Raw genomic sequence first — 15,192 nt, forward strand, 5'->3', positions numbered from 1 at the left:
GACTAGACGTACGGCCGTAATGACGTCACCATTGAGGGCGCTGTCCCAAACACACCTTCGGGATGTCTCTCTCGCTAGTAGCAGGCAGTCAGCACTCTGACCCTCCCTTTCCTGTGCCCGGCCCGGGTCACTAAACTGTTATCTACTGCAAGACCTCCTGCACTCACATGCTAGACATACTAAGTCAAGTGAAATTACCAGAACACAATCACTATATATATATATACTTTCATCAGATATATACAGAGATATATATTTAAAAATAAAAATAACATTTTCTTTTAAAGGTAAAGAACATTGGAATGTAATATATGTATAATTTACCTTCAGGGTTTAGCGCAGTCGGGTTAGCCTGCAAGTGATAAGAGTTAGTTTAGTGCCTCCATGGAAGTATGGGGAGAAGTTAACATAGTCTCATAGTCCTAAGTCCTGAAGTAAGCAGCACATGATATGTACATAACAATTCAAGTGTGATCTTTTCACATTCTTTACGCTGACGATTTGCTCTAGTACTCCTCACTCAGCACGTCACAGTATAAGCTATTTTTTCAATCATGGATCCATGATTTCCCAACATATTTTAAAGTACTCAATTGTTACCTCATATCGCAATTTTATTCAACTGTATTTTATTCAATTGCATTTATCAACTGTAAGTTTATACCTATCGATCTCAATTATACGTATCGATCCCAAACAGTACTATTTTTAACCTCACAACTTTTATACCTTTATTGAGTCATTGTGTATTTAAATAAATTGCTTTAAATTCATCTCCCCTGCCCAACCATTTCTGTCGTCATAGATAGTCACTTTGGATTAGGACGATTTTCTGGATTTATTCATGACCTCAGCCTTTTACTAGGCACTGGGCACACTACCTATCACACCTGAAGTAAAGTGTAAGGGTTAAAAAAAATGCACAAAACAAATCGAAAACATATTAAAATAAAGTTTGATGTTCATATATACAATTGATAAAATGGTTTAAAAGGGTTACAAAGGGATATGGTATATGACAAGGTGTTTGACTGGAAAGGGCTCCAATGTATGTGTGTATATATACTGTATATATATTTGTATTGTATGTAAATAATAAACAAACAATAGATAACTTGTAAATCACAATAAACACTATGGGCAAGATTACATATGCGGTGTTGGCCGCAAAAGCTGGCGATGGCGGTTTTTACATGGTTTTGCTATCGCATATACGTCGCTGCGCATATATTTCACCCGTCGGTCGCAATTTTTACTCCCATAAACTAACATAGAACCGCGTCGCAAATCGGTATCACATATTCAGCGCAAGGACTTACGCGGCAAAAATTTAGAAATTTGACTCCATTTTCACCTCACCATACATAGGCAGGCGCAGCAAGACTTGCGCTGAGTATGTGAGTACTGAAACCCCCTGAAAATAGTAACTAACACCTAACGCATGCGCAGTATCTACCTGTCAACCGCCAATCCCCACCGCAATAACTAAATAAATGTATTAACCCCTAATCCGCAATTCAACCACAACGCAAGTACCCTAATTAACCTATTAACCCCTAATCCACCAACCCACCACAACACAATATACCTCATAAATGTATTAACCCCTAATCCGCCATTAACCCACATTGCAACAAACCTTATAAATCTATTAACCCCTAATCCGCCAAACCCACACAACGCAATAATCCTAATAAAACTATTAACCCCTAAACCACCAAATCCACACAACGCAATAATCCTAGTAAAACAATTAACCCCTAATCTGCCAAACCCCCACAACGCAAGTACCCTAATTAACCTATTAACCCCTAATCCGCGAAACCCCACAACACAAATAACTAATTTATTTACTAAGCCCCCTAACCTAACACCCACTAAATTAACCCCAAATTACATAAAATATAAAATACTAAATTATAATTAAAATAAAAAAATCCTAACAGTACTTATAAATAAATAAACCTAAGATTAAATTAAAATAAATTAATATAAAATTACCAAAAATAAAAAGTCTGACATTACAGACAATAATAACTAAATTATTCCTAATTCCTATAAAAATGCCCCCCCCCCGTTTGTTTGTGTGTGCAATCCCGTTTGTGTGTGTGTGTGTGTGTGTTCAATCGCATGCTTGTGATTGTGATCCCGTTTGTGCGTGTTTGTGTGTGTGTGTGCAATCGCATGCTTGCGTGAGTACATGTTTATGAGTGTGTGTGATAATGTTTATGTTTGTGTGTGCAATCCCGTGTGTGTGTGTGTGTGTGTGTGCAATCGCATGCTTGTGTGAGTACATGTTTGAGTGTGTGTGATAACGTTTATGTTTGTGAGTGCGATCCCGTTTGTTTGTGTGTGTGTGTGTGTGCAATCGCATGCTTGTGTGAGTACATGTTTATTAGTGTGTGTGATAACGTTTATGGTTGTGTGTGCGATCCTTGTTCCGTGTCCTGGCTCGGAGGCTCCTTCTGCAACTCCATGTCAAATGTGGCCCTGCGGCGCCGATGGCCCACCAGAAAAATTCCCAACATCCTGATGGGCCAGTCCAACACTGTTTCCACTTGTAAGTGCATGCATGATTGTTTGTGTGTAAGTGCTTATATGTGTGTGTATATATATATATATATATATATATATATATACTGTATATATATATATATATATATATATATATATATATATACACACACACACACTCATATTTGTGAGTGCATACATGAGTGTTTGTGCGTGAGTGCTTATATATATACATATATACATATATATATATATATATATATATATATAAATATATATATACTCATATTTGTAAGTGCATACATGACTGCTTGTGTGTGAGAGTGCATATATATATATATATATATATATATATATACACACACACATAGTATATATATATATATATATATATATATATATATAAATATATACAGTATATATATATATATATTCATATTTGTGAGTGCATGCATGAGTGCTTGTGTGTGAGTGCATATAATACATATATATATATATATATATATATATATATATATACATATACACACTCATATTTGTGAGTGCATGCATGAGTGCTTGTGTGTGAGTGCATATATATATGTGCTCACTGCAGATATATATATACATATACATACACACATAGTATAAATAAATACTTTTCATAGAAACATTAATAAATAGATGATAGATAGAGTGATATATAGATAGATAGATAGATAGATAGATAGATAGATAGATAGATAGATAGATTAATAGATAGCTGATACATAGACAGACACAATTGCAGATAGATAGAAAGATATATATATAATTGGATGTTATCTGTATGCATTCTATTGCATTTTGTTCGCCCTATAATTCGCATACCACGATTCAGCTATCTACATGTGACCACAGATTTGAGGAAGATTTTGTTGAACCTCATTACTATATATTAACCCCACAAACATTGATGAGAATGAAAGGAATTAAATTCTTATAAGCATTTGAAATCTATTTGAAACGAGCGGTACTGTTCATACATATAGGCACATAGCAGTCAGTTATTTTGTTTTTATTTTATTAATAATCTGACAAGAAAGAATGACCTTTTGTTCTGAAACACAATAATTGATTTCAAATGTAAAACATTCCTTTTATTTATGGGATGCACTTAAATCTGCATTTTGGAACAATGTGGAAATCCTTTGCTGACTTTACCATCCAATAATCTTATTTTGGAATGTTATGTGCGGAATTCATGAATGGTTTTAGCAACTTGCAGAAAATCAGACACTGTAGCATTGTGAGAAATGATTCCAGATTAGATCTCTTTAGAGTATATGAGAAACAGAAAAATACATTTGTACAGAGCAAGTTTATCTATTGTGAAAGGGGAACTTAATGTGACAAAGTAAGCGCTGTTGTACGGGACAGAAAGTGTTTGGTTACTTTTTGAAACGCATTTGAACAAATCCATAATAAATATTACACTTCCAAAAACACTTTATAGATTTTGGTACTTTTAAAGGTTTGGTAAAAAAGGTACATTTGATGACCCCTAAAACAAGTATATGACCGCCATCTTGGCAGTATCCAATGAACATCCCAATAAGGAATCTGTTCTATTTGTTATTTATTGCACGTAAATAAACACATCAGCAGGTTCTGATGGCTACAGGAACACCTAAGACTGTCAACCAGTATATAGAGATGGGAATAAATAAATATTTGTAGTTATAAATAATGCCATTGCTGCCTGATAAGTGGGAAAGGGGGAATCTATTGTATAAAACCTTTACCATTGCAGGAAATGGTACTAATGACTCTGCCTAAAACCGCACACCCTACGTTCACAAACTAGCCCTTTATATTCATGCCTAAGGTCTAGATGTCTGGAATGTGGGCAGTAAGATAGATCCTGTATATGTGACGTCCTATATGAAGAGGAAGGACTTGTGTGCTGGACAGAAGGAAGACCTACCTACAGTGCATAGGTCTGTTCCCATTGTTGTCCAGAAGTGACATTGTTAGTTGTGAGGCTGACTATCATTATATTATGTAATGGTAGCTACAAAAATCTTGCGTGCTTCTGTCTAGATCCCATTACAGAAAGTGTTATCAGACCCCATCAATGTCACACAGTTTAATGCTTATATAGATTGAGCCTCATTAAGAAAGAACCCTCCCACTGCTGCAGTTAAATTTTCACCAACCTATAACAATAATGGCAAAAGATTAGACCTAAGTCCCTTGTTACCGTAAATGTAGCATTTATAAGCTACTGTCATACTTATGAGTGAACAGGGGAAAGAACAGAAAGACCTTTTTAATGTCTCACATTGAAATAAAAATTGGTAAATATTTTTACGTACTAAAATATCAGGTATCACAGTGCAGGGTTGGAGGAAGGGCACAAAGCCAAAAGGGACAGTCATTTAATTCCCTTTTTTAATTATAATGATATGCATATGCTACAAATATGGGATAAGTCCTTCCTATTATTCACAAAGCTGAAGTAATGGTCCAGCTGTTCCCCACCTTGGATATTGTGCTCTGGACAAGGGGATTTAATTTCTGATCAGTTCTGCTGTTGAGAGTCAAAATTCCTTCCAGTTTCCATGAAGGGTGAGGAGGGAAAGATCTCAGTGCAAAAGTAATGGTCCTTATGATATAAATGGCATGATCCATAATCAATGGAGATAAATTCCAGTTAATTCACTTTAATAGGAAATAAATGTTCATAAGATGATATAAGGAAATAAAAAGTTTTTTTGGTCCTATATGAGAATCCATTATCAAAGGTAGGTATGAAAAGGCACAGAGTACCCTTTTCAATTCATTGCAGATCCCTCCAGCAGAGAAGTAGCTGATGGGAAAATGGCATATTTAATTTCATAAAGACCATGCCACCCAAAAATGTGAACCCTTATGGATCTACATTGCTTGGTCATCCAATATTCCTGTTGCTCATGGTGACCGTGGTAACGTCCCTTTCAAGAGCTCAAGAAAAGCAGACTTTGTATTCAAACTAGGTAAAAGGCTCACACACCAGTTTAACTGGAGAGTCCATAGAGAAAAGATGTTTTTTCTTGTGGTACAATCCTCTGAGATATCCCGGCTCTTTATTCTACATCGGTGGCACTATCAACCCAGACATAGCTGAAAAACAGATGGAAAAATGTGTCAAATGTGCTACCAATTTCATTTTTTATGTTTGGTATTCAAACAAATGTTCATAAAAACTCTAGAATGGTCAATTACTGACCGCTCAGGTCAGCAAAGATTCTTATTGTTTTATTTTAAGCCTTAAGATGTACAAAAATTCCTACATCTTTGCAATAAAAATTTAATCAATTAAGAATTTAAACATTAAGGTCTGGATAACAAGTTGCACAATAACATTAGCGCGGGTGCGATATTGCAATATCACGACCGTGCTAATGCGCCAATTTGTGATTGTCGAGTTAGCTCGACTGAATACCTCGCAAAAAAGGGTTAGGGCTAAAAATGAATGTGCACCAAACACAATATAAATACATTAAAATAAGTGTTACACTCATATATACACTAATACAAATGATTCACATAAAAATGATTACTATGTATTTACTGTAAATATTTTACATTCTAATGCTCTTTACATACGGTAGGAGAAAATGCTCTTTGTATATATTCCTTTATATATCTGTATATACCTATACCTGTATATATTCATATTGCTATATAGATATACATATATATTTTACAAAAAAAACAACACATACAAATATATATATATAAAAATAAAAAGAAGCTGCACCCAGGTGGTAAACTTCCATAGAACAGGTTAACAATGTTATTAAGCTGATTGTTCGTCCCTGTGAGTGCGCTATGCTCTGTGTGTGTGTGTATGTGTATATGTGTGTGTGTGTATGTGTATATGTGTGTGTGTGTGTGTGTATGTATGTGTGTATGTGTATGTGTGTCTGTGTGTGTATGTGAGTATATGTATGTATGTGTGAGTGTGTGTATATGTGTGTGTGTGTATATGTGTGCGTGTGCATGTGTGTGTGTGTATATGTGTGTGTATGTATGTATATGTGTGTCTGTGTGTGTATGTGAGTATATGTATGCATGTGTGTGTGTGTGTGTGTATATGTGTGTGTGTGCATGTGCATGTGTGTATATGTGTGTGTATGTATGTATATGTGTGTGTATGTATGTATATGTGTGTGTATGTATTTATGTGTGTCTGTGTGTGTATGTGAGTATATGTATGTATGTGTGTGTATGTATGTATGTGTGTGTATGTGAGTATGTATGTGTATATGTGTGTGTGTGCATGTGTGTGTGTGTATATGTGTGTGTATGTATGTGTGTATGTGTATGTGTGTCTGTGTGTGTATGTGAGTATATGTATGTATGTGTGTGTGTATGTGAGTATATGTATGTATGTGTGTGTATGTATGTATGTGTGTGTATGTGAGTATGTATGTGTATATGTGTGTGTGTGCGTGTGCATGTGTGTGTGTGTATATGTGTGTGTATGTATGTGTGTATGTGTATGTGTGTCTGTGTGTGTATGTGAGTATATGTATGTATGTGTGTGTGTATGTGAGTATATGTATGTATGTGTGTGTATGTGAGTATATGTATGTATGTGTGTGTGTATGTGAGTATATGTATGTATGTGTGTGTGTGTGTATGTATGTGTGTATGTGTATGTGTGTCTGTGTGTGTATGTGAGTATATGTATGTATGTGTGAGTGTGTGTATATGTGTGTGTGTGTATATGTGTGCGTGTGCATGTGTGTGTGTGTATATGTGTGTGTATGTATGTATATGTGTGTCTGTGTGTGTATGTGAGTATATGTATGCATGTGTGTGTGTGTGTGTATATGTGTGTGTGTGCATGTGCATGTGTGTATATGTGTGTGTATGTATGTATATGTGTGTGTATGTATTTATGTGTGTATGTGTATGTGTGTCTGTGTGTGTATGTGAGTATATGTATGTATGTGTGTATGTATGTATGTGTGTGTATGTGAGTATGTATGTGTATATGTGTGTGTGTGCATGTGTGTGTGTGTATATGTGTGTGTATGTATGTGTGTATGTGTATGTGTGTCTGTGTGTGTATGTGAGTATATGTATGTATGTGTGTGTGTATGTGAGTATATGTATGTATGTGTGTGTATGTGAGTATATGTATGTATGTGTGTGTGTATGTGAGTATATGTATGTATGTGTGTGTGTGTGTATGTATGTATATTTGTGTATATATATATATATATATATGTAAATAAAAATAAAAAGAACATTTTCTTCTACGTGAAGAACATTGAAATATAAAATATGAATACCTCACATTGGGTTGAGTGCCAACTATTTACTTTGAACTTGTAATATAATCGCTAATCCTTGTGCATTAAAAATTTTCTTCCAGCAGTGAATGTGCTCCAGTGAAAGTGCTAAATAGTGCGTCACTTGTAATCTGTCTTGTAAGAAATAAAAAAGTTGGCTGTCTTGTGCTCTTCCCTTAAAAAAAGGGGCACTTTCATTCATTAAACTTTACATTGCAGCGTTTTTTGTTTTTTTTTAAATACTTACCTTTTTCTTTAGGAAACCCAGACCAGCGATCCTCTGCCCCCAGCTCCTCTGTACTTACCTCAGCTATGACAAAACCGGCTTCCTCCAATCACGGCATGGCCTCAGGAGCTGGATGCCTCGGGGTGCACTCAGCGATTGGAGGAAGCCGGTTTCATCATCAATATGCTACGTACAGCATGAGACGTGGGCAGGGATTTGGAGTCTGAGTTTCCTAAAGAAAAAGGCACAGTCCAAGCAAACAACAGCACTTAGGTGGAGTCAGGGTGTGCAAACTAGGGATGGGCGAATGTTTCCAACATTTGATTTTCGAATGTTCAGTTTTGAATTTTACGATTACATTCGAAAATATTCATTTAGAAAAATTTGAATTTATATTTGTAATAGTATTTCTAATGCTTTCTTTAAATGTAATATTCAAATTATGCAATATTCAAATTCGAAAAATTCAAATTTATATGTTAGTAATAGTATTTCTAATGCTTTCTTTAAATGTAATATTCGAATTATGCAATATTCTATATAGAAACATTCAAAATGATATATTTGTATCTATTATGTATCAATTTACTAGATTCCCTCCCTACCACATGAACTATTGAACTTCTGAATAGTATTTGTTAAATAGAATGTTAAATTCGAAATTTCGAATGTGGACATTCAATATAATTATAAACATTCGAATTCGAAAGTGACATTCGAAAACTGTAAATAGCATTTGATTATAGAATTTTTAAGAATATTCGTTCTTATCGACATTCGGATTTAAAATTCGAATTTCGGTAATAACATTCGTTCTAACATTCGAATTTGGAAATTTACACATTTGCCCATCCCTAGTGCAAACCCCACAAAGCAATAGAACAAAGAGTTGCACTACCATTTCAAGTATTAATTTATAAAGCCAGATACAAATACATACGACAAAGCTTTGTACACGATTAAGGACTAAATGTATTTTTATCTGGCTTAATAAATAAATACTCAATTGGTGGCGCTGCTGCAACTCTCTTTGTTCTTAAGAAAAAGGTTAATATTTAAAAAAACGCTTCACTGTAAAGTTTAATGAATGAAAGTGCCACTGTTTTTATTAGTATTTTTAAAAACCAGGCACTCATTCATTAAAATTTACATTCACTTTAAACACAAAATATATATACAGTATATATATTGTAATGTGTTTTACTGTGTATTTAATAGAAATATTTAACATTCCAATCTTTTTCACTTTGAAGAAAATGTTTTATTATTTTTAAATATTTGATATATACAGTATACAGTATATATATATATATATATATATATATATATATATATATATATATATATATATATATATATATATATATATATATATATATATATATATATGTATGTACAGTATCTCACAAAAGGCAGTATACCCCTTACATTTTTTATAAATATTTTATTATATCTTTTCATGTGACAACACTGAAGAAATGACACTTTGCTACAATGTAAAGTAGTGAGTGTACAGCCTCTATAACAGTGTAAATTTGCTGTCCCCTCAAAAGAACTCAACACACAGCCATTAATGTCTAAACCATTGGCAACAAAAGTGAGTACACCCCTAAATGGAAATATACAAATTGGGCCCAATTAGCCATTTTCCCTCCCCGGTGTCATGTGACTCGTTAGTGTTACAAGGTCTCAGGTGTGAATGGGGAGCAGGTGTGTTAAATTTGGTGTTATCGATCTCAAACTACCCCATACAGGTCACTGGAAGTTCAACATGGCACCTCACCGCATGGATCTGAAAAAAAAGTATTGTTGCTCTACATTAAGATAGCCTAGGCCAGTGATTTTTAACCTTTTTTTTGCCGTGGCACACTTTTTTTACATAAAAAAATCCTGTGGCACACCACCATCCCAAAATTTAAAAAAAAATCACATATGGTAGACTAATACAGCATATATATATATACATACACACAAACACACACATACTGTATGTATTGTGCTGTTATGCCATGCCTCCTACAAACTATCCCTGCACTGGGAGTAAAAAACAAGCAAAGTTTAAAAAGTATGTCACACTGTTGTCAGTCTGCCGCGGCACACCTGAGGATCTCTCACGGCACACTAGTGTGCCACGGTACACTGGTTGAAAAACACTGGCCTAGGCTATAAGAAGATTGCCAAGACCCTGAAACTGATCTGCAGCACGGTGGGCAAGACCATACAGCGGTTTCACAGGACAGGTTCCACTCAGAACAGGCCTTGCCATGGTCGACCAAATTATTATTATTATTATCAGGTATTTGTAGAGCGCCAAGAGGTTCTGCAACGCTATGAATATAGGTGGTATATAAAAAACTATTACAGGGATCAAATGGGTAAAGAGTCCTTCCGAGAGTTGCACTGTTGTAGTCGGATCTTATGAAGGTGAACTACAAACAGCTGGGCTCATAGGCTTACATTCTAAGGGGTTTAAGGGGATAGCAGTGGAGATAGGAAGGTTAGTGTAGGTTGCATGCGTCCCTGAATAGTAGAGTCTTCAGGGGGCACTTAAAGCTTTTAAAACTAGGGATTCTTGTTGAGTGAGGCAGAGAGTTCCATAAGATGGGAGTCAGTATTGAGAAATCTTGTAGACGGGAATGTGTGGAGGTAACAAGACAGAAGGAGAATAGGAGATCATGAGCGGAGCGAAGGGGACAGGAGGGAGAGTATCTGGAGACAATGGGGCCTATATATCATGATGCGAGCGTACATGATCCCATATTGTGGATCATGTCCGCTGCACATCGATAAATGCCGACAGCATACGCTCTCGGCATTTTTTATTGCGCCAGCAGTTCTTGTCAATCAACCCGATCGTATTAGACCGCTGCTTCATAACTTGTGTTTCTGGCTAGCCTGAAAGCTAGCCAGAGACACGGGGCATCAAGCTCCATATGGAGCTTGATAAATAGGCCCCACGGTCTAAGATGTAGGGGGGAGCAGTGCAGTTGAGGGCTTTGTGTGTCAGAGTGAGAATTTTGTGTTTAATCCTGGAGGCAAGAGGAAGCCAGTGAAGGGATTGGCAGAGAGGTGCGGCAGATTAAAAACAACGTGTAAGGAAGATGAGCCTGGCAGAGGCATTCATTATGGATTGTTAAGGAGCTAGGCAGCAGCTAGGGAGACCAGAGAGGATGGAGTTGCAGTAGTCGAGGAGGGAAAGGATGAGAGGGTGGATTAAAATCTTAGTTGTGTCTTGTGTAAGGAAATGTCTAATTTTAGCGATGTTTTTAAGGTGGAAGCGGCAGGCTTTAGCTAAGGACTGAATGTGAGGAGTGAAAGAAAGATCTGAGTCAAGTGTGACCCCAAGACATCGGGTATGTGAGGTTGGGGTAATGATGGAGTTATCAAAAGTTATAGAGACATGGGGGGTGGAGACCAAAGAAAATGAGTGCACATGCTCAGCGTCATATCCAGAGGTTGTCTTTGGGAAATAGACATATGAGTGCTGCCAGCATTGCTGCAGAGGTTAAAGGGGTGGGGGGTCAGCCTGTCAGTGCTCAGACCATATGCCGCACACTGCATCAAATTGGTCTGCATGGCTGGCTAAAGATGATGCAGAAGAAAGCCCGCAAACAGTTTGCTGAAGACAAGCAGACTAAGGACATGGATTACTAGAACCATGTCCTGTGGTCTGATGAGACTAGGATATACTTATTTGGTTCAAATTGTGTCAAGCGTGTGTGGCGGCAACCAGGTGAGGCATACAAAGACAAGTGTGTCTTGCCTACAGTCAAGCATGGTGGTGGGAGTGTCATGGTCTGGGCCTGCATGAGTGCTGCCAGAACTGGGGAGCTACAGTTCATTGAGGGAACCATGAATGCAATGCCAACATGTATTGTGACATACTGAAGCAGAGCATGATCCCCTCCCTTCGGAGACTGGGCCACAGGGCAGTATTCCAACATGATAACGACCCCAAACACACCTCCAAGATGACCACTGCCTTGCTGAGGGTAAAGGTGATGGACTGGCCAAGCATGTCTCCACACCTAAACCCTATTGAGCATCTGTGGGGCATCCTCAAACGAAAGGTGAGGGAAATCAAGGTCTCTAACATCCACCAGCTCTGTAAAGTCGTCATGGAGGAGTGGAAGAGGACTACAGTGGCAACCTGTGAAGCTCTGGTGAACTCCATGCCCAAGAGGGTTAACGCAGTGCTGGAAAATAATGGTGGCCACACAAAATATTGACACTTTGGGCCCAATTTGGACATTTCCACTTAGGGGTGTACTCACTTTTGTTGCCAACGGTTTAGACATTAATGGCTGTGTGTTGAGTTATTTTGAGGGGACAGCAAATTTACACTGTTATACAGGCTGTACATTCACAAATTTACATTGTAGCAACGTTTCATTTATTCAGTGTCACATGAAAAAATATAAAATATTTACAAAAATGTGAGGGGTGTACTCACTTTTGTGAGTGTGTGTATATATATATATATATATATATATATATATAAAATCTCATATTTAGAAATAAATATTTAAAAATAAAAAGAATCTTCTTTTTGAAGAACATTGGAATGTTAAATATTTATAACTCATTTCAGCTTTAGCGCTGTAGGACTAATAGGTGTTGGGTTAGTACGCAAGCGCTACATTTTTTTTTTTTAGGTTGCACACTCTATTGGAGTCTATGGGGAGAAGAATTTAACACGGTCGCAATATCCGAAGTCTTGACAATAGCATGCATCGGGTTTCGCTCGAGCACAAACTTTTTACTTTCAACACACCCAAGGAATAAATCTGTTTAGCTCATTCGCCAAGGTTGCTAACCCACGGTAAAATATTGCTTCTAGCGAAGTTTGCACACAAGCGAAAAATAAAAATTAGTGCTCCACTTGTAATATAGCCCTTATTTTGTTATGCAGAATCAACTGAAGGTATTTTTACTACTATAATTTCAGTAATTCTGGTATCTTCTGATTATTGGATCACATTAAAAGAAACACTGATGCAAGGGGAAAAAGTCAGTATATAAATCCCTGGTAAGACCTCACCTTGAGTATTGAGTGCAGTTCTGGGGACCAATCTCTAAAAAAGACATTGCAGACTTAGAAAAAGTTCAGAGAAGGGCCACAAATCTAATATGGGGAATGGAGAATTTAAGCTATGAGGAGAGGTTAGCCAAACTGGGTCTGTTTTCTCTAGAAAAAAGGCGCTTGAGAGGGGACATCATTACTTTATATAAATATATTCAAGGTCCATATACAGAGATGGCAGAAGCTTTGTTTAGTTCAAGAACATTTTTTGTAACAAGGTCGTCACAATTTATGGCTGGAGGAAAGGAGATATCGGCCCCTATTTATCAAGGCCTGGCAAACCTGATCCGACAGTGCGGATCAGGTCCGCCAGACCTCGCTGAATACGGCGAGCAATACGCTCGCCATATTCAGCATTGCACCAGCAGCTCACAAGAGCTCCTGGTGCAACGCCGCCCCCTGCAGACAAGCGGCCAATCGGTCGCCAGCAGGGGGATGTCAATCAACCCGATCATACTCGATCGGGTTGATTTCCGGCGATGTATGTCCGCCTGCTCAGAGCAGGCGGACAGGTTATGGAGCAGCGGTCTTTGTGACCGCTGCTTCATAACTGCTGTTTCTCTGGCCAGAAACACGGGGCATCAAGCTCCATACAGAGCTTGATACATATGCCCCTTAATCTCCATCAACGTAAATGTTTTTTCACTGTAAGAGCAATAACATTGTAGAACTCATTACCAAAGGAGGTAGTGAATGCCAATACCCTAGATACATTTAAAAATGGTTTAGATACATTTCTGACTAGTCACATAACTTAGGGATATGATTTTTGGTGTTAAATTGGTCACCTTTTTAATGGGATTAATTTATAATCAACTGGAGATTTTATTGGAGATAAATTAAGATTTGAATAGGTTGAACTTGATAGACCTCTGTCTTTTTTTAACCTCATCTACTATGTTACTATGTATTAAAGTTCTGATAATTGTTATCATACATTGGATTTTTTTGGCCTTTGTTTAATTCCAAAGACCACTAAAACATTTGAATTTAGGATTTGAAAGAACTGAAGGTCAGTCCTGGAAAACGCAATATCAATTTTGCAGTTGCATTCAAAGACTTCTTGTGGTACTTAAAGTGATAGTAAATTCTAGCCTTTGTGAAACGCTAGTATTTACCAATGCAACAAATAAAGGGAAGTTTCAGTCATGAAGTATAAAATACTTCATGCAGAAAATTCCTTTATATGTCTGCAGTGTTCGCCGCGCTGAGTGTCTCAGGCCGCCCACGGCAGAACGCTATTTTATCACTGAGGTAATCTTAGCCAATGGCATGCTAGACACCCAGAAGAATGACAGGTGGCCTGCACGGTTATTGGCTAAGAGGTGTATATGTCACCTCATTAAAAAATAGCGTACTGCTTTGGTGGCTTGAGGCGCTTACCGTGGCGAACGCTGCAGACAAATAAAAGAACTTTCAGCATAACTTTCAGGCTTTGCCCAAATCTTTCTTTCTTTAAATCAGTGGTTCTCAACCTAAGTGACCTCAAGGCCCGGTAAGTTTTAACTGGATCCGTCTAGGGCCCGGTAAGCATCGGGAGTGGGTATATATATCTTTATATATACTGTATATATATATCTATAGTAGCTATATATATATATATATATATATATATATATATATATATATATATATATATATATATATATATATATATATATACATATATATATAAATCTATATATATATCTATATATATATATATAAATCTATATATATATATATATATATATATAGATACAAAATATATAAATATATATATATATAAATATATATATATATATATATAAAATATCCCACTGACACCAATGAATTATCATAAAATTAACCCACTGTAAACTATATATATATATATATATATATATATATATATATATATATATACACATACACATTGGTATCCAGTGGCCGCCCTAAATATACATATTAGTGTCAGTCGCCATAATTATTTGTCATTGGTGACAGTGGACTTCCTTACCTGTGAGCCGATCCGCTCTGCACGCCACTCGCCGCTACTCACAGTGCGTCGCTACCCGTTCACACTGCGCATACAGACATGCGCA

The 15,192-nt window shown here is 36.7% G+C and overlaps 1 protein-coding gene across 2 annotated transcripts in view; it reads right to left on the reverse strand.

The window, feature by feature from the left end:
* Nucleotides 1–3,539: 3,539 nt before the first annotated feature.
* Nucleotides 3,540–15,192, reverse strand: part of LOC128650436 (transcription factor COE3-like) — a 579,037-nt gene continuing 567,384 nt past the window's right edge. For both annotated transcript variants that reach the window (XM_053704380.1, XM_053704379.1), the window contains exon 16: nt 3,540–5,637. In XM_053704380.1, coding sequence (XP_053560355.1) covers nt 5,606–5,637 — 32 coding nt within the window. In that variant the 3' untranslated portion in view covers nt 3,540–5,605. The remainder of the gene's footprint in view (nt 5,638–15,192) is intronic.

This window comes from Bombina bombina, chromosome 2, assembly GCF_027579735.1.
Source record: "Bombina bombina isolate aBomBom1 chromosome 2, aBomBom1.pri, whole genome shotgun sequence".
Taxonomy (NCBI): Eukaryota; Metazoa; Chordata; class Amphibia; order Anura; family Bombinatoridae; genus Bombina; species Bombina bombina.